Here is a 27,341-nt window from a genome sequence, read left to right as displayed (position 1 = left end):
GGATCGTTCTTTGTCCATACACCTCAAAAGAATTCCCGAGGGGTCCCTCCAGTAGAGCAGATTTTCATGAATGCCATATTTGGCTGCCCTGAGCTTAATAGTTCTGGCTTGGCTTGAACTAAGACCTGGAGGGATTTCTAGCTTCAGCAAAAATTGAGCTATTGCAGAGTACCAATCACAAGAAGCTAAATTTTCTGCCAATGACAGATTTTTCCCTGGTTCAACTGTTTCTTCTTCTGTCTGACCATTCTCTGAAATCATGCTCATGAGATTGATGTCCAGCATTCTGCAATTTCCTTCTGCCATTAGTCTGGCAAGGCCCTGACCTCTAACCAATTTGGTGGGCTTTAATTCTATGTTAAATTCAATAAACTTTGCAATCCATTTAGCCCTTCTTCCATCAGCATCAGGCTATGTTAGAACATCTTTTATTGAAGCAAAGGGTACATATGCAATTATCTTGGAATGCAGAATGCAAATTCTGAAATCTTTCAAAGACTTGATAAGAGCATATGCCTGTTTTTCAATGATATCATACTTCAGCTCTGCACCCCTTAATGTTTTGCTGAAAAAAGCCACTGGATGCTCTGAGCCTTCTTCATGTGCTTGCAATAAAACTGCTGCAAGGGTGTCTTTAGAGGCAAATGAAAATATATGGAACTCCTTGCTGTAATCTGGACTTCTCAAAGTGGGAGCTTCCGTAATAGCTTTCTTAATGGACTCAAAGGATCTCCTTGCTGCATCAGTCCATTTGATCTCCGACCCCTTTCTCACCATGGAGGTAATATGCTTTACAAGTTCTACAAAACTTGGGATAAACCTCCTTACAAAATTTATCTTGCCTAGAAAGGATTGGATGTCTTTCTTTGATCTTGGGACAGACAAGGTCTGTATTGCTCTTACTCTTTCTGGGTCATTTTTGACACCTGCAGCAGAAACGACATGTCCTAATAGCTTGCCCTCTTCTAAAGCAAACTATGACTTTTTAGGATTGACTGAAATCCCAAACCTTCTGCACTTCAGGAACACTTTCTTCAAACGATGTAAATGGTCTTGATGGCTGGTGGAGTACACTGTTATATCGTCTAGCTATATAAGGAATAACTTATCCTTCTCTCCCACAAATGCTATATACATAGCTCTCTGAAAGGTGGCTCCAACATTTGTCAACCCAAAAGGCATCTTGGAATACATAAAGGTGCCCTAAGGAGTGGTGAATGCAGTCTTCTCTTGGTCATCTGGATGTACAACAACCTGATTATACCTTGACAATCCATCCAGGAAAGGCATCACTTTGGCTCTTGAGACTTTCTGCAGCAAATGCTCCATCTTGGGTAGAGGATAATTGCCTTTTTTAGAACATTTGTTTAAGTTTATGAAATCAACGTAGAGGCTGATTTCTCCACTTTTCTTTTTCACCACTACCAAATTGGCTACTCATTTTGAATATCTGAGAGGGACTATGATTTTGGCAGCCAGTAACTTCATGATTTCTTTTTCAATCAGTGGGAGAAGCAAAGGATTTATTGGTCTCAGCTTCTGCTTGAAAGGGATGGTGTCTTTCTCTAAAGGAATTTTATGCTGGATGATCTTTTTGTCATATGTTTTCAGGTCACTATATTCCCAGGCAAAGACATCAGCAAATTGCTTCATTAAATTGCAGTATTCAGCACTTTGGGTAGCAGATAGACGGGTGGACAGATTTATATATCTTGGTTGTCCTGGACTCCCTATATTATGCTTACAGACTGCAGATTGGTCTTCTTTTTGGGCAGCCTTATAAGGCACATCATTTTGGTCAAACAACTTTTCTAATGGAACCAGACCCTTAGGTATATGATTACTGGGCAGTTGGACAATGTTGTCTTTACCAATTCTGTCTTTAAGCTGGGACTGGGGGTTTTCTTCCAAGGCTTCATTCTCTTGGTCAATTTGCATTTCGGAAAATTCATCAATGACTTGCAGAAACCTATTCACTTCATCGTCATCTTCAAAAACTTTCCAATGCTGGACATTATCAGGCAAAGATGGTCTATAATTCATTTGGACTTCATAAACTAGTCTGGGAGGCATGGGAGGGATAAACATTCTAGCAGACACAGTAAGGGAATTGGCACGCTGATTTCCGACTCTGGGGATATATGAGATACAAAAACTATCAGAAGAATCTTTGAGTCTCCATACCTCATCTCTATATGCTCTCAGCCTTGGGTGCTTTGCTTGGAATGTTTTATTCACTTGCTGAATGATAAGATCAACATCTCCAAACACCTTTATGTTCTTGATTCCTCTGTCTTTAGCTGCATTAAGACCCAATATCAGAGCCTCATACTCTGCTATATTGTTGGTAACTTGAAAGGCCAGCTTAAAAGACAGATGTGTGCTTTCTTGTTTTGGAGATATCAGCACCACCCCTGCTCCTGCGGTCTCCCTAGAACATGCTCCATCAAAGAACATCTCCCAAACCATACTTCCTTTCTCTCCCTCGGCCTGACTTACTGGTTTCTTGATCTGCATTGAGGCCTTCTAGGATTCTTCAATTTGGAGAATACAAGCTCCAAAATTAGTGTCCACAACATATATGGAATGATTAGAAGGATTCCTCTCATCACTGATGATGTAGGCCAGTTGTGCTTCTTTGTACAATCTCCTGCTTTCTCCTCCAAAGACTGGGACAGTGGCATTGGATAAATCATTCTGTAGTGTCCCACCTTGTTTCTTGATCCACCCTCTGGACAACAGCATGCCAAACTTAGGAGGGACATCTGCTAAACAATGTCCATCATCATGCTCTTCATGGGCAGCTGAGTTAGGGTAATGGCTAGGTCTTTGATTAATCCTAGGCATTTTACCTTTCCTGAATCAAATGAGAATAAGTCATGATATGGTCTAGTGATATCAAGGCCTAACTCTTCCATGACAGCTTTAAGCATCAAATTGTGGCTGGCCCCTGTGTCTAACAGGCAATTGTGGAGGATTTTGTCATGAATGGTCAAGGAGACATAAAATGATGGAGAATTATCATCAGTAGGTTCAGTCATTGGGCTAAGCACAACTGCAGGCTTATCATCTTGCAAATTGACGTAGTCAGTGGGGTTTCGTGAGGCTTTCTGCTCAAGAGCATCAAAGATAGGCTTTCTAAAAACTTCACTCTTTACTAGTTCTATCAGAGGTGCAGAGCTAACAATCTATGACACCGGGGTAGAAACCCTATATCTGTTGCAGAGGTCGGAGATACAGAGACGTTGGGCGTAGGTTGGAGAATACCTACGGAGAGGGAGACTGTGTTCCGGTGGTGGACGCAGAACAGGAGGAGCCTGTGGTGGACGCAAAACAGAAGGAGCTGGTGGTGGACACAGAGCAAGAGGCTCCAATGGCAGATGATGACGGCAAGAGATTTGCTGGTATGCTCCTCAAATCAGTGCAGGATCTGTCGAGGCAGATTGAGGTGATGGGGTAGAGATTCACGACAGTAGAGGCCAGACAGTGTGAGAGCCCACGGGTTTTCCAGGTTGGTGAGAGATCAAGTGCATCCCACCATTTGCCAGAGTAGCATGATACTGCGCAGCAGGTGGCCTCACATGCCCCTACATGCTCTACCATGCCCACTTTCTTAGGAGTAGACACGGGGGCCATAGCCCAGCAGGAGGCAGAGCCTAGACACATGGGTGATTATTTTGCAGAGTACCAGGCCTATGGGCAGGAGTTCAGGGAAGCCCCCTCATTCCGTGATTTTGTTCAGCTCCAGTAGGATAGTAGACCCCGCGACCATCACAGAGGGTACTAACATTATCATGATGGTGACACCCACCGTGCAGTGAGTAGATTCCACTTTCCTACGTTTGATGGCTGATCAAACAGTTCGACAAGGTCTTGGGTGGAGAAGTTGGACATTTATTTCCAGCTTAACCAGATGTCGGAGGCAGAGGCCATCAAGGTGGCGACATTGCATTTGGATGGTGAGGCCCATGATTGGTGGTTTCATGGGATGGTTACACTAGGACACTCCATAGTGACGAATATGCTGAATTCACCAGGAGATTGATGGAGTGATTTGATCGGAGGGATCCAGAGCAGCATTTTGTTGAGTTGACAAGGCTCAAACAGACAGGGAGCCTAGAGACCTACATTGCAGATTTCTTGAGGGTCTCAGTGATGGTGCCAGATCTATCCACGACACGGAGGATCTATATGTATGTTGAGGGGTTAGCAGAGCCACTTCGGGGTCTAGTCAGATCCGCTAGACTAACCACCCTTCAGGATGCTATCAGCAGACCCGGGACCTATAGGATGTCTTACCTAGGACTCGGACATCTTACCCCCAGAGACAGACTTTCTAGTCTAAGGGGAAGGATGTGGGGATTCCACCTCCAAAGGGGAATCCAAGACGAGTGCAAATTGACGATGATGTCAAGAGGGAGCTGAAGAATAAGCGGTTGTGCTTCACATGTCAGGAGCCATGGGCACCAGGACATAGATGTGCTGCTGGCAAGGCACATTTCATTGAGTTTTTCTCTGAGGGCAGTGGAGAAGAGGATGATGAGGATGGTGTGGAGGTAGGAGATAGCCATGATGGACAGGGACCTTTGCCACCTCCACTGCCAGCAACAGGTGGTGCATCTTTTGCACCCATCGGAGGGGCCCTTGCCGCATTGCGAGGAGTTCCCAAGTATGTGACGCTACGCGTACGAGGGACAGTACGTGGCCAGCGAGTGTCAGTTTTGGCTCACAGTGGGGTGACCCACAACTTCATCGATGCACAGATGGTTGAGCGGAGAGGCATACAGAGAGAGAGCTTCGATGGGTTTCAGTCTTGGTCCTAGGAGATCAGACCATGACATGTGCTTGATATTTCGGACACCAACATGATACTAGATGTTCAATGGCTCATCACTCTAGGGAAGGTCACGACGGATTGGAAGACCCTAGAGATGGAGTGGGATGATGAGAAGACAGGGAGGCATGAGAAGATACGGGGACAGCATACGTATCCGCCTCAGACTGTTTCAGCTCATCGGATGGAGGCAGTCTTCCGGAAGGGAGACATAGAGTGGGCAGTAGAGCTGCGTGCATCGGAGGCGGGGACTACAGGGCAGATAGTGCACCCGGAGATACAGTCCATCCTTGACCGGTATGCCATAGTATTTGGGGAGATTCCACCGGGTCAACCACCGGATCGGGGGTTTGAGCACACTATTGAGCTTGAGCAAGGCATATAGGCAGTGATTACTACCCCCTATAGGCATCCCGAGGCCTATCAGGATGAGATAGAGTGGGCCATTCAGGAGTTGCTGGATCTTGGGCACATCCGACTGAGCATGAGTCCTTTTGCTTCTTCTGTGGTGTTGGTGAAGAAGAAGGATGGTACATTGAGGATGTGCATTGACTACAGGGCCTTGAACAAGAGGGCATTGAAGAACAGGTACCCCATACCCAGGATCGATGAGTTGATGGATGCGTTGAGAGGAGCACGGTTCTTCTCAAAGATTGATTTGAGATCAGGGTACCATCAGATTCGCGTGAGGGAGCAGCGCATTCTCAAGACCACCTTCGAATGTCACTATGGGCACTTTGAGTTTTTGGTGATGCCCTTCGGGCTAACCAACGCCCCAGCTACATTCTAGTCTTGCATGAATCACATCTTCCGTAGTCACTTGAGGAAGTTTGTGTTGGTGTTCTTTGATGATATACTCATTTACAGCAAGATATGGGAGGAGCATCTCCAGCATATTGAGACAGTATTATGCATCTTGGAGGAGCAGCAGTTCTATGCCAAGCTCTCCAAATGTGAGTTCGGGTTGACGGAGATGTTATACTTGGGACACATCATTGGAGTGGGCGGAGTGAGGGTCCACGAGGAGAAGATTAAGGCCATCAGAGATTGGCCGGAGTCGAGAAACGTTATGGAACTTCGAGGATTCATTGGAATTTGTACTTACTACTGGAATTTCGTCAAAGGTTTCTCACAGCTTGCTGCACCCCTGACAGATTTGACGAGGAAGGGGGCATTCAGTTGGTCGGATACAACGCAGCGAGCCTTTGACAGGCTTAAGGAGGTTATGAGCAGCTGCTCAGTGCTTGCATTGCCAGATTTTATGCAGCCATTTGTTTTGGAGTGTGATGCGTCGGGAGAGGGGATCGGTGCAGTCTTGATGCAGGGAGGTCACCCTATAGCCTTTGAGAGTCGGAAGCTCCTTCCGCACGAGAGGTTGTATTCTATATACAACAAGGAGATGCTGGCCGTCATGCATGCATTGGCTAAGTATCGACAGTATTTGGTGGGGAATAGGTTCAGGGTGAGGACTAATCACAACAACCTCAAGTTCTTTTTGGAGCAGAAGCAGTTGCAGGAGAGGCAGCAGAAGTGGATCAGTAAGATCCAAGCATATGACTTTGACATTGAGCATGTCAAGGGTAAGAACAACGTGGTAGCGGATGCCCTTTCACGTAGACCAGCCACGTTGTCTCTTATGAGCTTGAATATAGACTGGAGGGCTCGACTCTTAGTAGAGTACTCCAAGGACAGGTTTACATGTGAGATTCTAGACGGGCAGGTGGCAGATGACAGGTTCAGGGTGATTGATGAGATCATCTATTACAGGGATCAGATCTTCTTGACTGAAGGGTCTCAGCTCAAGAAGAAGATACTCCAGGCATCACATGATTCACCATTGGCAGGCCATCAGGGGTTTACCAAAACCTACAGGGCCATTAGAGAGAGGTTCTCCTGGAAGGGCCTCAAGGACGTACTCAGCATATCAGGAAGTGTGATGTTTGCCAGCGGAACAAGGGAGAGATGAGCCATCCCGCGGGTTTATTGCAACTGCTACCCATTCCGGAGGGGAAATGGGATAGCATTTTGATGGACTTCATCACAGGATTGCCCACGGTACAGGGCAAGGATTGTATCTTTGTCGTCGTTGACCGACTAACAAAGTACGCGCATTTCTTTGCCATATCCGCACACTACACAGCAACACAGGTGGCCGAGCTGTTCTTCAGGGAGATCTTCAGGCTGCATGGTCTTCCTAAGACCATAATCAGTGACAGGGATAGCCATTTCATGGGCGGATTTTGGCAGGATCTTTTCCGGTTGGTGGGGACAGAGTTGACTCCGAGTACCAGTTATCACCCACAGACGGATGGGCAGACAGAGATAGTTAACAAGTGGCTGGAGGGCTACTTGCGTAACTATGTCAGTGGGCAGCAGCGAGCATGGCTGAAGTGGCTGCATCTGGGGGAGTATTGCTACAATACTTCACATCACATATCCATTGGTATGTCACCATTCTATGCCTTATATGGGTATCATCCTTTATCTTTTGTTGACGTGATGTTTGGTGACAATAGGGTTCCTAGAGCCAAGATTTGGATCCAAGAGAGTCTGGATATTCTCCGAGCTCTCAAGGATAACATGGCTACAGCGTAGAACCAGCAGAAGCTGTATGCCGACAGGGGTCGGGTAGAGAGGCAGTTCGAGGGAGGGGACATGGTCTACCTACGATTACAGCCATACCGACAGTCGTCACTGGAGCAGAAGGGGGCTGAAAAGCTCAAGCCCCACTTTTATGGGCCATACAGGGTGATACTCAGGATTGGACAGGTTGCATATGAGTTGGAGCTGCCCCAAGGTAGCAAGATTCATAACATTTTTCATGTATCATGATTGAAAAAGGCATTGGGGCAGTAGGTAACAGTGACAGATGAGCTACCACCTATGGATGATGAGGGGCATTTGGTATTGCAGCCGGAGGCTATCATTGATACCAGGGAGAGGCAGCTGCGGAGCAGGACGGTCCGGGAATTCTTGGCGAGGTGGAAGAATTTTCCAGATGAGGATGCCACTTGGGAGAATGAGAAGATCTTACAGCATCCATCACTTCAGTTGCTTGATGACAAGCAACATTTTGGCGGGGGAGACTGTAATATTCCTAATTAGCCCCAGCTAATTGGAATATTCGATTTTGCCAAATTTTGCCTTCTATAGTTATTTTGTAAATAAAAAAGTGAGAAAGGGGGACATAACTCACTTTTAGAATAAAAGTCACTTCCTAGTAGCACAACGTTGTGACTTAAAGGGAGAGCCAAGGGGGCCAAAAGGGGACGCAGAAATGGAGCCCACGCAGACACATGGAGGGACTGCGCAGGAGGGGAGGAACACGTGGCAAAAGGGGAATCACACAGGAGAAGGTGAGCATTGGGATTGAGAGAGGCAGAAGCTATAAAAGAGAGAGGAGCCCCCTCATTTTGATCATTCGGTTATGTGCATTTGTGATAGTCGTTTTGGCTTAGAGCATGCTGGCTGTTTAGCTAGTCTGTAGCACTGTTTAGTGCAGTGAGTGTCTCCGTTCGGAGATCTCACCCTTAGCCCCGGGGGACTTCGAGTGCCTACTCCAGCAACGTATTTTCGTTGGCATTTCAGCAGCAGTATCTTCAGCATTTCATCAGTGGTTTTATCAGTGTTCTGGAAGACTGCGCAACACTGGGAGAGGGACGCAGTTATTTTTGGGAGCAGTTTGGATTGAGGGTTTGTGGAGGATTTGAGCAGAGGGATTGAACAAGAGATCAGCTCTTGCATATTGGAGGAGTTTGGCAGAGTTCTGGGTTGAGTTTCAGAGGGTTATATTTAGTGGCAACGCAGAGCAGTGAGGAACTGCGCAGAACCCCAAGGGGGTGATTTTCGGGGGTCGGCCATTCCAGGAAAGCTTTCTAGGTTTTTCTGGGTTTCTTGAGTAGAGTCCGATTCTAGAGTTTCAGATTTTTCTGAGGAGGGGAGCAGTCCCAAATCCTCGTTTGATTTCTTGCAGCAGCAGCGCAACATCTTGGACGCAGATCAGAGAGGGGCCATTCCTTTGCTATTCTGAGTGTATTTCTTCACTTGCCTTATGCAATTAGAGGTGCCATCTTCTTGATCACCACCTGTACTCATTTTATTATTCAATATAATAAAATGGCTTAGCATTCTCTCTTCATTTCTTGTGTATCTGTTTATGGTTTATTTGATAATATAGTATCATTGTTACTTGTATCTCTATGAGCATTCTCGGCTATTATACCACTTGTGTGTTTCTATTATACTCTTAGACAGAGTCTGGAAAGGGCCAAGTAGCCTTCGGATCTCGTCCTCTTTTTAGAGGCGACATATCTTGTAAATGCCCTCCCAGTCCATCTCTGGTTGGAGTTTGCTTGTTTTTGGGGTATATCCCTGATATGGGATATTACATCTCGTCTCCAACCACTGTTTATCTCTCTCTGTTAATGCCCCTACACTGCCTCTACGCCCTTGCTATCATTGCAATTTTGTGTCTCAATCTTTCGCTGATCTTGTGTGTTCTCTAAATGACCCATCGATCTCCTCTTATAATCTCTTGTTGACAAATCAACGGCCATGATCTTATCTCAATCGATGGCTAAGATCACCTTGACCAAATCAAATGACTTTTTTGGATTCCGGAAGTCTCTAGAGGAAAATTGATTTACCCCAATTAATTATGATTAATTAAGCTATTTCCCTAAGTTAAGCTTAGGAAAATTAATTAACTTCTTAATCAATTCTAATGAAGGTCTTTTCCCATGTAACATTTTCTAAGTATTGGAGAAAATGTGTTCCCTAGTTTCATAGACACAATCTGAGACTAGAACACCTGTCAGAGCTACAAAAACTAACAAGTTATCCCTAGATGTCAAGGGGTAACAGGTAACAGAACTTATATCACTATCTACTAGTTTTTTCAACCATTTTAATGAATAGAGCTTTCTTCATTCTCTAAAGAGCATCTAAACATATGAGTTTTACTATTAAATGTATTGAAAAGACCTTTTAAGTTCAAAATTCTCTCTGAAATATCCTAATATATTCTGAATCTGAAAATTACAATTTTAGTCTGTGGAGAACAAAACCATCTTTTTATCATTCAACTTGCCAATATTTTCATGATTCGTATTAGTTACTTTGTTCATATTAAACAGTTGGAAATATGGACGATGTCTTATCATATTTTGAGAAAAAATATTCATTAAAGAATAGAGTGAACTATTTTGCATTGTGCAATGCTTTCATAATTTATTACATATTTTTCATTTTGCTATGGCTTTTAAGCCATGCCTTACCATATAGCATGCATCATCATTCATTATATTTGAAGTGTATGCCTCTGAAGTGGTTGTTTTTATGGATGATCATGAGCAAAAAGCCAGCAACAAATCTTATTTTAATTTTCTGTGATGTTTCTATGTCAGCTTTCTTCAAGGGCCTGAAACAGACAGAGATACTGTCCAACAAATAAGAGATGCTATTAGGGATCAAAGGGAGATTACTGTGCAGTTGATCAACTACACCAAGAGTGGTATGAAATATAACATTCAATTTTTGTAAACACATTTCATGTCTTACTTTGGTATTTTCTTGTTGTTGTCTATAATCCTTTCTTGTATCTAGGCTTGAAATATTGCTGGAATCTTGATGTGGGGCATGTGTGATGCATTACCCTTAACATTGTCAAATGACCTCTTATAAGAAATATCATAAACTCTATATTCATGTATAAATAGTGAAAACAAAATCGTTAATTATGGAGGATGTCTATTACATAATCCTTAGGAGAATTTCTTAGTGGTAACAACCAAGAAAGTGTTGTTAGGAGTCATTAGCATTTATGAATTTTTTATGTTGAATATGTGACCAATTCAACACTTGGATGTTAAGATCGGGGGTTAGGTGGTTAAACCACCATAAAAACTGTCTATTAGTAATTACAAATTATAATGATGCATGTTGTAAAACTGTGAGAGATGTATTGCTGCAGCATTGTTCATGACATATATCTTTTCAGTTTTTCTCTCCACCATCATCTTCATGAATGTATGAATTGAGTTATTCTTTCGCTTATATGGAACACTACAGATTCTTCCCTGGAACCTTAGAATACTTACATTGATGTGAAACAAACTTTACATATTTAAATCATATTAAGCCACACTGGTTTTTGTTAGTGCCAATTGAATTATGTTGGAAGGAACCTTTTGGTGGAGAACACATAGATCTTATTATCTTTATAGAAATCTCAAGATAACTATTGAACAAATATGTTTAGGTGACACATTTCCCTTTGCATGGAGTTCCATGTATGTCTACCATGTAATAGACAGAATCAAGCTGACTTAGTGACAAGAATCAAGGTTGACAAGTGCACATAGAGGTCAGCGGGGTTGTCACTTACACAGACTCAATTTATTTCCTGCATTAGTTGAAACACTGAGAAGGATGATTGTGTATGGAATGGATGCATTGTACACCCCTCAATTATCAAGAACCAAAATAACACACACACAAGATGTTTTTAACCTCATAGGCCTCCTGGAAATCTGCTTCCTTTACAAGAGAATAAGGCCTCAGTAGGGTTGTTGAGACTTTCAGGGTGGAGACCTGTTATGATTCAAACATTAGAAGAAAGATTATCTTGGCTTCCTATTTAATACCCATGACATTTGAGCTCATATATTAAAATTATTAATGTTAAGGTGGGGCTCGTGTAAGAAGCCTGATAAATACAATTTGGAAGGCACGTAGTAAAGAAAAAGTTCAATCCTAATAAGGATAAAAGTTCTAACCTAATAAGAATAAAAGAATGGCCCCTCACCTTTTTCTATTCAATTGTCTATGTAGAATTCCATGAGCATGGGAATGGAGTGATTTAGTTACCTTCCAAAGTTACACTACACACTCAATGGTGCATCACATTGATGCTTTTTATAACAGTGTTGCGAACATCTCGATAACATCCCGATTTTATCTCGAAATCATGATGTTTTGGCCTAGCCGATGTTTACGATTTCTAAAGATATTTTTATGGTATCTTAATTTTCCCGATGTTTGCTGATTTTTAACTGATTTTTTCTTGATTTTTACTATTTTTTGGTTTTTTGGACCCTTGCCGATTTGATCCCGATGCCGATGTTTGCAACATTGTTTTATAACCATGCTGTATGCTCAGGTTTTCCATTAACCTGGTCCCACCATACTATCCTCATAATTCACAAATCAGAATCTAGTGTTGGTCCAAACAATTATAGGATGATTATAGTGGGACTTGCATTCTCAAAGCTTTATGACATTGCCCTTCATTTTTTGCTACCTGAGGAGCTTGAGATGAGATACCTTGAGGGTAGAGAATAGGAGAGATCTAGTGAAAGGTATCAAACTATGGATTATATCCTCACCTTGGAGGCCGTTATTGAGGAGGAAAGCATCACCCTTTGAAATCATTTTTCTACTTTGCAGATTTTTAGAAAGACTTTAACTCAATTCCAAGGGAGGCCTTGTTTCAAATATTATCGATGTTGGTATTTTGTGCCTCTATGAGGCTATCCTTGGGCACCTTTGCATACCAGAATGATTGTCATATTTCATTAGGAACATCGTTGGGGTGAAGCAGGGGTTCTCTTTCTTGCCCAACTTATTTTGGATCTACATATATTAGTTGAAGTCATTTTTACATGAGCACATCTGATGAGGTGACTCATTGTCTCCTCCACCATGTTCCGATCTCCATACTCCTTTTTTCTAATGATGTGGCTCTTTTAACTTTTTCCTAATGATCTTAAAAGACAATTGGATACTCTTTTGAGGTTCTAAGACCTTCCACTGTTGATGGTCAACTTTGGGAAACCAAGGTTATGATTTTTAATTGCATGAAGAAGGCCTAATACCTAAGTTACTAGGATTCTAATCCGGATACGGCTATGGATCCGATAGTTTTTTGAAAATCCAAGATCCGGATATGGCAAGGAAATGACAAGTACAAATAATAAAAATATATGTTTTATAATTTAAAAAAAATAAAATTTATATGAAAATTATAAATTTTATGAAGTATAACTTATAAATATTTATAATATGAAATACTTAATAAAGTTAGATTAATAAAAATTAACAAATTAGAATTGGAATTAATCATGTTAACATTAATAATTAATATGCAATATATTAATTAAGTAATATGTCATCTATGAATTAATATATTTGTAATTTGCAATAATTATATAAAATCTTTATTTCTTCCCCTAGCTATTCTAGTTTGGTTTCCCCAGCTATGGTAAGTGTTCCCTGCTATTTATTTGGTTTCACTCTGGCCCGCTCAATCAGGTTTAGGCCCTCTACGACACATCTTTCGTATGCACTCTTTGTTCTTTGGTCTCCCCGACTTTGAAGCACTAAACCTCCCCACCATTACCAATGGAAATAAGAAGAATGGGATGTTGAAATGGAACTGGATGAGCAAAAACAAGCAGAAACGCTGACGTGCTTGGAAATATGTGAGCGAGGTGGAAAGACTCTTCTATTCCCTTCCATCAGATGGAAATAAAAATAAACCTAGCACATAACTTCCAGTCGGTGTAGGGGCTTACATAACAAAACTGAAAATACCCCTATGCGCGCCATGTACTAGCGAGTTGGAGAGCCTCCATGTGATGCCTATAAACTTAGATAAACTAATTCATGTCGTTTAACATACATCGTTGGGGGACAAACCCTCCAAATTACATTGTGCAAGTGTTTCAAATTCACAGATAATCGAGTAGCAGTACCACAGAGCAGATCCCAAGCTGATATTGGTGGATTCGTGTCTGATTCAGGGATCCACAGATTCAGCCACCCAGCATCACGGATCTGGTAACATAGCCTATTACCACCCAATTTATCAATCTCAACAAGGTCCTCTCAAGGTGCTAAGGTGGTACCGCACAAAATAAGTGCATGTCATCACCTTGGCACAAATCCCCTCTCTTTAAGCCAACTTCTACTAAAGGATATGGGAGACTTCTCTAATCGACACACATAAAACATCACCCAAGCTAAGGATACCATTGCCTAATATTGATGCCTAAGGTGAAGGATGGAGTTAATTATTAACTTTACTGATATGGAATAGTAAAATAAACTACAGAAAAGTGTAGACCAACAAGCAAAAAAACCTCTCAAACCTTTAAATATTTATCTATTATAACACCAAAAGGTGAGTGATAGATGTCCTTAGCAAATATAAGAAGAGTTCCTTGAAATACTTTTTGACTAGTTGAAAGTGGACAGATATATAGCTGTCCTATGCTTTTATACCTGCAAAAGTGGGAAAAATGCAGAAAACCAGCAATCAAAAGTTCCATTGGAGGCCACCCACAAGTGTGAAAATGCACTAGATCAATAGATCTGTGGGTGGGGAAGCTTGGGCAGAAAGTTAATGATGATAATAATGACCCAACACTTCATATTTGCAAGTAAAATGAAGTTTCCAACAATCTTGAAATTAACCACGCCCTTTGGATGAGGTTTTTGCAAGATCTGTAGTAATTTTTGCTATAATTAACTGCAGATCTACAAAATACCTTTGAATACCCTCATGAAATTTGATGTATTTGAAAAATAAGAAGGTAGAATTTCTTTTGGATAAAAGTTAGATCTAAACATAAAACCTCAGGGATTTGCTAGCTTTTAAGATAAAAATTTAAGCGTAAGCTAGGAAAAAAAAGATTCAACTATGGAGTCGCTAGGGTGAATTCAAAATGCCTTAAGAGATGCTTACTACTTCACCCTACAAGCATTGAATTTGAATCTCAATGAAGAACAAGGGCTTCCTTCTTCCAATGGAGTCGCCAGAAAGGATGTATCTTGTCATTAGGGATGAAGATCAATCTTCAAATTTATAGGGAGGTAGACTCACTTCGTCCCTAGCAACAATGCTAAAAAATGTTGCTGAAAAATCTAGCAGACCTAGAAATGGGATACTCAGCTAGGCTAACACTAGACAAAGAGACAACAATGGGGTAGTGGCCCACTATCACCATAGACAAAACCCCCTATTCTTTATGGACTTTCACCGATGGGAGGAGTCTCTGCCTATGGAAGGTCACCTAATAGGTGTTCTAGGTTTGAGGTGTGAGGTGACACAATGAGGTCTGTTGATGAGTACGTGTCAACAACCCATAGTAGTACACCCCCTTTTTTTCGCAAAAGGGATAGTGCCTGATCGATGTGTTCGTGCCGTCTAGCTATTATCATCAGCTTGGTCATCATCTTATCATGTAAACCTAGTCTGCATGTGTATAATGTAAATATATCAATAGATCTGTTTTGTGTATGTAATTACCTAGGTAAACGTACTTTTCTGGTGACGATCTACATTCCGGGATGTTTTCTGTCTCACCGATCCATTCTCGGATGGTCGGCAAAGTTTTCCTTTAGCCTTACCCCAAAGCTAGAATGGATTTTGCCACAGGGATCTTAGGGGAGTCCAGTGTTCTAGATTGAGTCTAGTAAAAGTGATTTGGGAATAATCCTAACTATTTGGTTAAGTTATTTTATTACAAATTTCTTGATCTGGTAGATTATATTTTGTGTCATAGAATTGGGTACTCTGTGAGGGTCTTTTGCAAATGGGTTTTCCCCTTGAGATGTAAAGAATATAAAAATCATGATGTAAAGTGCCTTGAGGGTTAGAAAAATAATTGATTCCCTCATAGGTTAATTAATTAAATTTTTTGGCCAAAATTAATTAAAATCCTAAGCTAGAAATTTGATTAATTCTAGGTCCTAGGTAAATTTAAGTTCTCCAAAAGCAAAATTCATTGGTCCTTAAAGAATTAAAGTTTAAGAGGTCCAGGGACTAAAGTAAATTAATTATTTTGCTAAATTTTAAGCCTTTGGCCCCTTGGATTAAGTCAACGTCAAAATTTTGAGGAAATCAATTCAAAAATTTAATTTTTGAATTAATTAAAATGCATTTAATTGAAAATTTCGAATTTCCTCAATAATCTAAAATTTCGACAGATGAGATTAAAATAAATTTTAATCCTCATCAACGGTCGAGATTGCTTTGACAAGGATCACTCGAACTAGCCGTTGGAGGATTTATCTTTAAATAGGAGGTCATTTGCCAGTCAGTTCATCCAATCTCTGGATTGTGTACTAAGCGAAAGCTCTCTTGTAATCTTTCTATGAGCAATAAAAAAATACTTTGGGGTTAATTTCTGTTGGTGTTACTCTTCATGGAAATACTATAAGATGTGTCATTTTCATGCATAGATTTGTTTTTAGCCATTGATGATAGCTTTCTGAAGAGTGATTTAATTTCTGTTGGTGTTACTCTTCATGGAAATACTGTAAGATGTCTCATTTTCATGCATAGATTCCTTTTTAGCCATTGATGATAGCTTTCTGAAGAGTGATTTGAGTACAAGTATCTTGCTCAATCACTAGGGTTTGAATGATAATTTAAGTTTAGAATATAATAGTAGGTATCTCTATTTATTTGTTTTTTATTATCATTTTCTCGGTCTATATTGATGGATAAATTGAGTTTTTGTAGGAAATCTTTGATTATTAGATCATTGGGCGTTCGGGGAAGTTCTTGGCCGAACCAGCCAACTCTTGATCCATGTTTTCTGAAGAGCCCAACTTAAATTTGATCTTGGGCTTATCATAAGATATTTTTTTATGGGTGATGCATGAAGGGTTTTGAGCTCAGTACCTCCTCTAAAATTCAAAAAAATAAATTTTTCTGTGCTAAATTGTTAGATCTGGCTGTTGAGAGCCTCAGATTATCAGATCTGGGAGCGGAGTTGGACTCACACTCCCTAGATCTGATAGATCTGCCATTCATGTATATAGATCTGTAATTAATTTTAGTTTTCTGACTTGGGTGTTTTTTTGGGTCATTGTACATATTGTTTGGGTGTTTCTTGTTGTATTGCAGCTATAGATTTGAAGGAGAAAACCATGTAGAGTCCAGATCTAGGCCTTGGAGGGTAAGATCTGGATCTCTGGGGTTCATCAATATCCTTTTGCAGGGATTTTATTCAAAAGAATTTTGCAGTCCAGGGTTTTAAATTCTTTTCTTGAATCTGGAAATAATTTCACCGGGGTTTCACTCATAAATCTGAGGCATTAAAACACATTAGTGTGAAATTCGTTTTCTTGGGTTTATTTTAAGTTTTTGGATGCATTTCTTTTGCTACCTGTCGTTTTCTGGAAAAATTTCGATTTTTTTTTTTTTTATCTGGGTTTTAATTTTTTTTTAGGATTTGGAAACGTTTTTCCTCTGTCTTCTGCATTTGATCTGCTGCTCAAGTCCAAGCTTCTGCTCCAGCAAACCTGCATACACAGCAAACAAACTCTGACCCTAAACCTGCAAACAAATAAAAATAAAAAAATAAATACACTGCCCTACCTCTAGCTCTTCCTCTGGCCTCTGGCCACCCATACGTTGCTTGCAAAAGACTGCCTTTCCCTCTGCGTCCAACTCCTCAAACGCTGCACCTGCAAACCTGCGTATAGCCTTCCACCTGCAGCTTCCCTCTCAGCGTTTTTCTGACCTGCGTTTTTCTCCTTCATTCCTTCTTCCTTTCGTTCAATTTCCTCACTGCCATAGCTCTGCTGTCATAGCTATCCTCCCTCCACCTCCATCGCTTCATCACTTGCTCTCTACGTGAGCCCACTGCCTTCATCGCAGTCCACGCAGCCTTCAACCTGCGTCCATCCTATCCCTCACCCTCCGTCTAACCCGCAACAACCAGTTCATCCGCTCCAGCGTTCTCCAACTCTCCATCGAATCCATCCCTCAAGCCTGTAGGCCTTCTCTCCTCCTTCCGCTGTCGAATACCCCCAGACCTGCAAACACAAAGAAAATCGACTTTCATTTTACCCTTTTTTATTTTATCTATGTATGCCGGTTAGGGTTAGGTTGGGTTTTACATAGAATTCGATTTTCTTTTGTTTCATTTTTATTTTCTTATAAAGTCTAGTTTACTCAGTTCATTGGATTGTTGTTCTGATTTTTTTTTTAATTTGATTTCATTTGACCTTTTTCATTTTTCATTTTTTATTTAAATAAAAAAAAAACAAAATTTTTAAAATTTAAAACTTTAAAAAATTAAGAAATCTAAAACATTTCAAAGTTTCAAAAATCTAAAAAAAAAAAACTGATCTTTTGGCATTTTATTTTTTTCCTTTTTTCTATTTCTAATTTAAAAAATTCATAAAAAATTAAAAAGTTCTAAAAAATTTAAAAACAGTTAAACATTTTTTTTTGAAAAAACATATAACTTCAAAAAAAAATCTAATATATCTAAAAAACATTTAAAAACCCTTTAAAAATAAAAAAAAAAATCTAAACATTAAAAATCATAAAAACTAAAAATATCTAAAAAATTAAAAAATCTAAAAAAATTTAAAATCCTAAACATTTAAAAATCTTTAAAAAAAATTCTAAAAAATTTAAATTTGTGACTAAGGATTTAAAATGAAATAAATTAAGGGGTTTTTCGCTTAAACATTAAAATTTTTAATGTGGCCTATGGCCCATTAAAAATTTTGATTTTTTTAACCCGTTGATTTGTTTTATTTCATTAATGTTTATTGCCTAAATGAAAGTCCTTTGGTGTTTCTGATGTTAAATGATAAATCTTAAATTTTATGATTCTTCTATGGTCAAGGTGCGTTAAATCATATTGAATGTTGGAAAAGGTTAATTAACTCTAGATCTTGGTCAGTAACAATAATCATCTCAAGTGCGGTGAGAACCATCTCACGATCAACTATTGTCTCCCCAATAGCTAGCAGATTGTTCCTGGTTTCGGTCAACTTCATAAAGAAAGTTTGAATAGACTCGTCTCGGCCCTTCTTCGTATTCTTCAACTTGTTCTTGAGGAATAGCACTTGGTTCACATTGTTTACTCGGAACATAAGTATCAGTTTGTCATACATCTCCTTGGATGTGCCTAGTACAGATATGTAGGCAACCAGACTCTTATTTATGGATTCCCTGATCAGCAGTTTTGCTCTGATTTCTCCCTTCTTATACTTGTGTTTAACAGCAGCAGAGGCATTTGATGGAGGTTCTTGAATCTTCCCTGTCACATGATCTAGGAGATCATGATCTTCTAATTTGAGATCTAATAACATCTTCCAGGCATGGAAGTCATCTCTTCCAGTCAGCTTGTCATTCTCCCTGAATTCAAGCTTAGAGGAATCCATTTCCTTCGATGATGATTGCTATAGATAGAGTTTGTCTTCACCTCAGCTCTGATACCATGTCAAGTTTTGTAGATGTTCTATGCTAAGAGCAATTTCACTTTTCTCACAGCAATCATACAAGTAGATAAGCAAAATGCAGATAGAACATATAAGCAGATCTTATAGAAGACAAATCAGAAACAAGAAAAATGTATGTGTTTGTTTCGGCGGTCAACAGGATGCTTCAACCAGCAAAGTCTCCTTTGGTCAGCCAGCCCAGCATGTGTCACAACAACCCTCCAACCAGTAGATGAGTCAACCCAAGTCAGTTCTACAAAAGTCAACGCTGTCCTGAAAAGTCAACGCAGGGGCAGCAAGCTAAAAATCAACGCAGCAGCAAAATGGTCAACCCTTTGACCTCGATTTTTGTGCCAGGTAGTATGGCCTTCAAAAATCGAACCTCCCACAAGTTTTCAGCTTGTTTGGACCAAGCGTTGACCAAAGTCAACGCTGGTCAAGCTTCTGCGAAACCCTAGCAGCAGAAACCCTAGCAGCATAAAAATCCTCTTCGTCCTTCCCACGTGTGGCTGAAATTCGTCCTCCAGGTAGCTCGTACTTTTTAGGATGAGAGAGGAAGATGTGAGTTGTGTTGTGATCAAATTCTCTCCAACTTTTCCTGTATATATATATCCATCAATGAGGGTGTGTGACACATCTGTTGGGCATGTGAGCCTACATTACAAAACTGGCTGACCTTTGCGCATATAATTTATTAAGAATAATAAATTAAAAATATAAGTTCTGCTCATCGGATTAAGACTATTTTTATATGGATTTTACACCTCTTAGAAAGAGGAATCCAACAAAAATATTAGCCTCTTAATCTGAGCATCAGAACATGGAGTTTGGACCTAGTTGTCCAAATTTAACAAAGATCAACACCGGGTGGAAGAAAAATTGCACACATTGAGGAATTTTTCTCATAGGGTTTCCAATTTTAATCTTGAAGGAAATCCAAAATTTCCAGTTGCATAGGCAGAACTGGCAGGCAGGACTGTGCATTCCATAAAGGAGTGTGAATTGCAGAGCAGGTAGCCAAGCAAGAGAGTAGAAGATTCCTCTTCATTTTCCTAGTTTTTGAGTTCACAGATTTTGCAGCTTTCTAGAGATGGTCGTATGAGATTGCTAGAGGAGACTGTACTAGTTAGCCAAAATACATATCTAGGCAACATTTCGACTTCCAGTGGCCAGAGACGGGAACCGGAGGAGGTACTAGTTGTCTAGTGTGAGTTGTAAAGCGAAGAAAGGTCCTAGCCAGGGAAAAGGCTCGAAAGGATATAGTGGAGCACCAGATCCAAGTAGAGGTGGAGCTTGATACTTCAGTGTGTCAAGATGGGCAGGGTTTAGTGCAGATGTAGTAAGATGATCAGTTTTCTAGTTGTTGCAGTAGGACCATCACCTTTATGAAGGGGGCCCACAGTATCATAGTTGCAGGTGCAGTCAGTTATTCAGATTACAATTGCATAGCTAGTTGCAGTCAGTACACGTGAGACAGTTGCAAAATTAGTTGATGTGACACAAGTAGTGGGAATTGCATTGTTGTAGTATGCAGGTGCAGTTCCAGCTAGAAGATTCCCATCAAAGAGATAGGCAGTCCAGTTTCCAGTGCAAGAGGACAATGCGAGTTACCAGGAGGTAGCAGAGAGATTTCCCATAGGGAGATCGAGACTCAAAGGGAGTCTAGCTTCAATGGGAGCAACCCTATGGAAGCTAGTGCTCCAGGATCTAGAGAGATCAAACTCATTATTGCAGTAGTTGCAACAGCAGTAGAGCAGTAACAGTAGCAGTATGAGTAGATTAGAGTTCAGAGTTGTAGAGAGCTAGGCAGGATCCTTCGAGGTGACCATCAGATTTGTGTTGAGCATCGGACAAGTGTTTAACATCGTGCAAGTGTTTCCTCTTGAATCATTACCTTTGCTACAGGGGCCCACAGTGTTCAATAGTAGATGGATCAGTGTTTAGGATGGCGCAATCAAATCTTGAGTGGACAATTGCAATTCTAGTTGCAATCAGATGCTGAGGGGCACAGAGCAGTTGCATGGAAGACAGTTAATCAGTGGACATTATAGAGGCTAGTAGCAGTCAGAGACACAGGAGATAGTTGCAAATCCACTCCAGTGGCACAGTTAATTTAGAGATTCAGTTCGCAGTTTCAGTAGAAATAACAACATGAGATCAGTTGCACTGCAAATGCAGAGTTGGTAGCAATACAGGTTGTTCAGTGTAGTGTTAGCAGCAACGAAGAAGTAATATTGGTTTAACTCATAGTAGCAAATGAATCGAAGTTGCACAGTAGTTGTTGGGCAGTGGAAAATGTCATAGTTGTTAGACATCAACATTGTGTATGGGAGGATGTTATGAGATCGTCAAGAACACCTTCCTCGCTAAGAGGGAGTGTTATTTTTTTGATTGTTGAGTAGTGTTGTCGCGCAGATTGACACGACAACACTCAGACCGGGGGCTGTCACTCTGATCCCCGATCCCTCCGTTTAAGTCTGTCTCTCGCGGCTAAGGGGGGTAGACCCTGCGAGGTGAAAGAGACCAACTGTCGACCAGTTGGTTTGGGAGACACGAAACACTAAAATGATTTTGTGAAGTTAAATGACCAGTGCCTTAAGAAATTGTTGTTAAAACGATTACTTGTTAGATGATATAGAAACATAAACCGTGAACAACAATCATTTGTCATCACAAGATATCAGCTAAACTCACAATGCTCTTAGAATGACCAAAACGATATCCAGCAACTGAGAATTTTGAAAAGATGAATGCTTTAAACCACCACGAGAATCATAAATCATTAACCAGATATCATATTCGTATCTAGACTTGAAAATTTCAATCTCAGCATAAAAGATATAACATGATAATTCCCTGAGTAAAACAACTGAAACTGGCAAAAATATCCACGATGCTTTTATGCTTTTCAATTTTTTTTTTATTTTTTATTTTTTATTTTTTTATCAAAATGAACTAAATCAAAAATTAAATTCCTAAACTTAAATTTTTAATTTTTTTTTTTAAATCTAAAATTAAAACTTAATTAAAATCTAAATAAAATAAAACCTAAGAAAATTCTGAACTAAAACATTAAATGAAAACCTAAGTCTAACACAAAAAAAAACTAAATTAATTTAATCTAAAACTTTAATATAACAATGAACTATGCTAACCTAAATCTAAAAACTAGTCTAAATGAAAATCTAAAAACAATACAACGATTTCGAAATTTTCTTTTTATTATCAATAAAATCTAAAATCTAAAGCGTAATTTAAAATCAAAACTAAATAAAAAAAAAATTAAAATAACTATACGAAAACCTAAGTCAAAAAAAAAAAAAGCAAAATCGCATTTTTTAACCATTGAACGCAGAACTAAGACCTGGCCACTGAAGTCGAAGCGCACTGCAACCTACGATAATCCAATCCACAGATTTGCAAAAAATCGTGACCCCGGCTCAAAAAAATTTAACGCAGGCAACAGAAACGATAACACGGTCGACGGCTATGAAAAATATACAAATCGGATTTCAGATTTTACCTGCCTTACGCTTCGGATTACCTGGCCCGTATCGTTTGATTTCTTTGTGCATTTGCAGGTGCGATTTAGACGGCGGACAGAGCAACGTATATTAGATTTTCAACAATTGCATAAGAAACGAATACGTCAAACCCTGGCCCGATGGTGAAGTCGACAGACAGATCGCAGTCATTGAGGATCTCTAACCTGTCTGCGGATACCCTTGATGGCGGCGTTTTGGGAGCTGAGAATGTCGAGCTATTGGTCGCATGCAATCACTGAAATCGTAACCGAATTTAAATGCTGACTGGTGCTTGACGGAGAAAGGTGTTTAATCGTGAAGGAGTCTTGGTCAATGTTACTGATGCCAGTGCGAAATGCTGAGCAATTGAACTGAGTGTCGTTTCACCTCACGCTGATCATATTTACCACGAAACCCAAAGGAATTTCTGCGCAGAACAGTAGTAATTTGTGTATTGACGCCCACGCTGAAACCGCTGGTTGACTGCGTAAATGAAGAGATTTTCTTGTACGAGTTTTAATGTCTCGGCAGCTTGTTGCATCTTTATATGTTTATACAGCGTGCTTTGTTTGTACGCAGGTCAACCGGAGAGCAGCGTGGAGACGTATATTGTTTTTTAACGATTGAAACGCACAGAAACACACAGTGTTTGGAACGCACAGTGTTTGAATGCTCTTCCGCACAGCACATACAATGCCCAGCACGTAACCTGGTGTCCACTATGAATATCGATCAAAATGCTGGAGCAGAATATTTTCACGCTGGCAGTTTTGCTTTACGCACATGCATACGCTCCTTGAAATGGATCCAGTACAAACTGTCATTGATTTATCATAAATATACCGGATTGGCGTTTATCATTACAGGTGCAGTGGGCGAGAAGATTGACGGCGGTCCTGCAATTGCAAAGAGACAAAACCCTAATGAAAACTGTATACAAAAAAATTTGAAACCCTAGAACAGCTGATTAATGTACAGATTTTTGGCCCCTTAACAGCCAGATTCAACAATAAGCACAGAAATGTTTTAAAGAAGAAAAACTTCAGGTTTTCACTGTGAAGAACTTCAGAAAATCTTTCATGAAAATTAGAAAAAATAAACTGAATGATAGACCCAGGATCAAATCCAACTGGGCTCAGCAAAAAATGCTTGCGGGAGTTGGCTGGTTCAGCCGAGAACTTCCCCTAACGCCCGACAATCTTCTTCAGTAAGAGTTTTCCTGCAGAGGTCACTTCAACCATCAGTGAAGAGGGCAAAAATGCTGTTAGATCTCAAAAAGTAATGGAGATACCTGCCATTACTTCAGAAACCCTAACAACACTCAAACCTTAGCAAGTGAACAAGATACCTGTGCTCACAATACTCTACAATAAGCTATTATTAATGGCTGAAAAATAAAATATGCAGAAAATTAAAACAGCTCACAGCACTTTCAGAGAGTAACACCAGCTAGATTTGGACCCCAAAGTCTTCTTTTATTAACCAGAAACAGTTTACAAGAGAGCTTCTTCAGTACAAGACTCACAGATCCCATTATCTGAAATGACCCCTAGCACCCTATTTAAAGGAAATGATCCCAACGGCTAGTTCGAGTGATCCATGTCGAAATGATCTCGACCGTCGATGAGGATCAAGGCATCTCTTAATCTCATCCGTCGAAATTGTTAACTTATTATTAAAAATAATATTTTGCATGCATTCACTAAAAATATTATTATTTTATTTTTTAGGGTTTTTCGCTTTATTTTATAATTTTTTATTTATTTCATTTTTATAATTTTATAATTTTTTTATAATTTTTTTATTTATTTTATTTATTTTCTTAAATGGATCATCGAACTAAGTCTTTGGAAACATCACCTAGGACCTAGGACTTAGGACTCATGAGGGGATTTAAAACATTTTCCAACCCTCAAGACACATTACATCATGACTTTTACAATTTACATCTCAAGGGTGAAAACCCCTTTATCATAGACCCTCATAAATCACCCAGTTTCTGCGACACAACTATAATCTAGCAGATTAACACGCTAGGATTCTCCTAAAGTTCTAACGACAAAATGCATCCCGGCTTTGGGGTCAGGCTGAAGGAAAACTCTGCCGATCATAGATTGGTGAGACGAAAAACCTTCCGGGACGTAGATTATCATTAGAAAGTTAGGTCCACCTAGGCAATTTACATACATGACTCAGATCTGCTAAGATTATTTACAATTCATACATGCAGACTGGGTTTACAATTAAAATGACATGCTGCTGATGACTGCAATATGGCATGGACACGTCGATCAGGTGCTGCCCCTTTTTGCAAAGAAAAGGGGGTGCACTGCATGGGTAGTTGATCGGTAATGGTCAACAGGTAGCATTGGATAGGTGTTCTAGTCTCGACTTTGGTTAGAGAGGCTTAGAAACGTTAGAATTCCAAAACCTAGAAAACGTTTAAGGAGAAAACACATAGAGATGGCTTAATTAAGTTAATTAATTAGTAATTAAATTTTTCCTAAGCCTAACTTAGGAAAATTTGATTAATTAACAGGATTAATTGAAAAAGGTGAGATTTCTCTAGAAACTCACATGGATCAACTTAGAGATGATCTTAGCTGTTGATAAGGATTTAATCATGTTCGTTGGTGAGCCAATGAGAGATTATAGGAGAAGGTCAATAGGGTTGGAGTGCGGCGAACCAGTAGGGTCAAGTTCCTTGGCAGAGATCGAGATTCCCAGTTGCAGTGATTCAGCAGAGAAAGTTCGAGCCAGAGGGGATGCAGAGCCAGTGAGGGGTAGAGACAGTGAGTCCAGAGGGAGATTTCCAATTTTGGAGAGGCAACAACAAGTGACAAAAGTATTCCATAGTGAAGCTGCTTAGGGGATACGTAGTAGCTTTAGCAGAGCAGTTCGATTTAGCTGGAGAGTATGTCGATTAAGCTTCTAGAGGCTGGGAAAGTCTTCCAGGGGTTCGAAGAGTCACTTCCAAGAACAAACATAGGCAAGATAACTTGATTTGTGGTTGAACTGATTCACACGTGTTAGGTTTTGTGCAGAGACAACGCAAAAGGGCTTGCACAAGGGTTTGGAAGACCAATTTTCAAAGGGAGCTAGAGGCCAAGATTGCTTGTGGAGTGAGAGAATTGTCTCTCTAATTATTTTTGTGAGATATTTTCTAATTGGATATCCAGCTGGGCATCCATAGATTGTGCTCATATTTTCACTGCTACATAATAATAAAACCCTCATCTGCTGCATTGGTTTTCCCACATTGGGTTTTTCCAGGGGCATTTGTCGAAAAATAACTATCATATTGTTATGTGTATGTGCTCTATATTTCTTAGTTCCATCATTTTATTTTCCGCAACATTTTTATTTGTGAAGAATTGCAGTGTGTTCTATTTGTTATTTGCCGTAGCAAATAAATTGCATAATTAAGCTGTTACAAAAATAAATTTCCATTTGTTGCATTTCAAGGAAAATTTCATAGGTTGGCCCCTAGATCTCTGGCATAATCTATTTTTGGACCCCAATTTTGGTTTGGAGCACAAAAAGTGGTCTCATGGGTCTCCAAGTGACCAAAATGCATGTCTCTGCTCCACCTTTGAAGACTCTCAAGGTGTTGCTAGCCCTCCCATGTCTCAATGTGTGAGACCATCCTCATCTGGGCCCCATATTGGCTGCCATCCCATCTGATTAGTGCTAAGCTGGTTGGGGGCGTACTAGTCCAAGTGCATCATCCCATAATAGTAAAAAATGTGGGGCAAAGCGTTGGAACATTGTGGGTGTTAGAGGTGCCCTAGGATGCAAGTGATGCTCTACAATTGTCTAGAGTCCCATGGCTCTCAAGGCTTCATCTGTGGGTGTCAATATGTCCCTATGGAGGACTTGGACCCCAGTAAAGTTGCCTAGACCTATAGACCGAACCACCTTCCTATTACACACAATATCGAGTGCTACGCTTTCACCATTAGGTACATTTAATCATTATTGCTTCTAAGTGAATCAAGCATGAAAGTAATGGGCAAATTAACACTTCATACATGGCTTCCCTTCCAAATTTGTGGCTTTGGTCACGTAATGATGTTACCTCCTTAGGTAGGAGTGGTTAATAGATGACCCTATTAGGTGTTCTCAACCCCCAAGGGGAAGTGACATTTCCTCGTCCATCCTTCAATCGATAAGTGTCATGTGAATAATGATGGAATGGAGGGGAAAAGACTTCATGGCCAAGTGTCAGGGTCGAAAGAACCACCCTGATGGGGATCCTTGTCCTGGGTGTATAGATGCGGGGAGAGAGAAATTGTGGATGCATGAGTCACGAACTCGACTTTTTCTTTTCCACCCCTTTTATGCCTTTTTCCTTTTCTTGATTCTTCTATTTATTGCTACTCATAACTCAAGGAATGAGAGCTTTCTTTGTATGATGTGTAACAATTATCTACCCCCTTTATGATGAGGTTGTTCATCTCTCATTAGGGGTTGACACATGTAGGGTTTCCTTTATCTTATGATGATAGAGAAACATTGGCCCAAGAACTGGGTGATGGCCATAATGAGTGAGGTAGAGCTCATGCTTGGCTTTTTCCCATGTGCTAATTTGAATGTCGCAACCATCTTTTACATGTTTATTTTTGTTTTGTTTTGTTTTGTTTGTGGACATCATATTCTCTTTCTATTTCTTTTTGTTGCATCAATTTCCCAAGGCATATTTCTAGGGAATGCCTAGGGATGAGGATGTGTGG

The 27,341-nt window shown here is 40.2% G+C and overlaps 1 protein-coding gene across 2 annotated transcripts in view; it reads left to right on the top strand.

Annotated features, from left to right (window-relative positions):
* Nucleotides 1-27,341, top strand: part of LOC149155683 (phototropin-2-like) — a 523,795-nt gene that overhangs the window by 69,066 nt on the left and 427,388 nt on the right. For both annotated transcript variants that reach the window (XM_089445926.1, XM_089445925.1), the window contains exon 8: nucleotides 10,240-10,346. In XM_089445926.1, the coding sequence (XP_089302052.1) occupies nucleotides 10,240-10,346 (107 nt within the window). The remainder of the gene's footprint in view (nucleotides 1-10,239; nucleotides 10,347-27,341) is intronic.

The sequence above is a fragment of the Pinus tabuliformis genome, chromosome 9, assembly GCF_031772625.1.
Source record: "Pinus tabuliformis cultivar Carrire ecotype Pingquan chromosome 9, CPIR1, whole genome shotgun sequence".
In the NCBI taxonomy this organism is placed as follows: domain Eukaryota; kingdom Viridiplantae; phylum Streptophyta; class Pinopsida; order Pinales; family Pinaceae; genus Pinus; species Pinus tabuliformis.
Note: the sequence above shows the minus strand (reverse complement) of the source record. Positions and strands in the feature narration are given on the sequence as shown.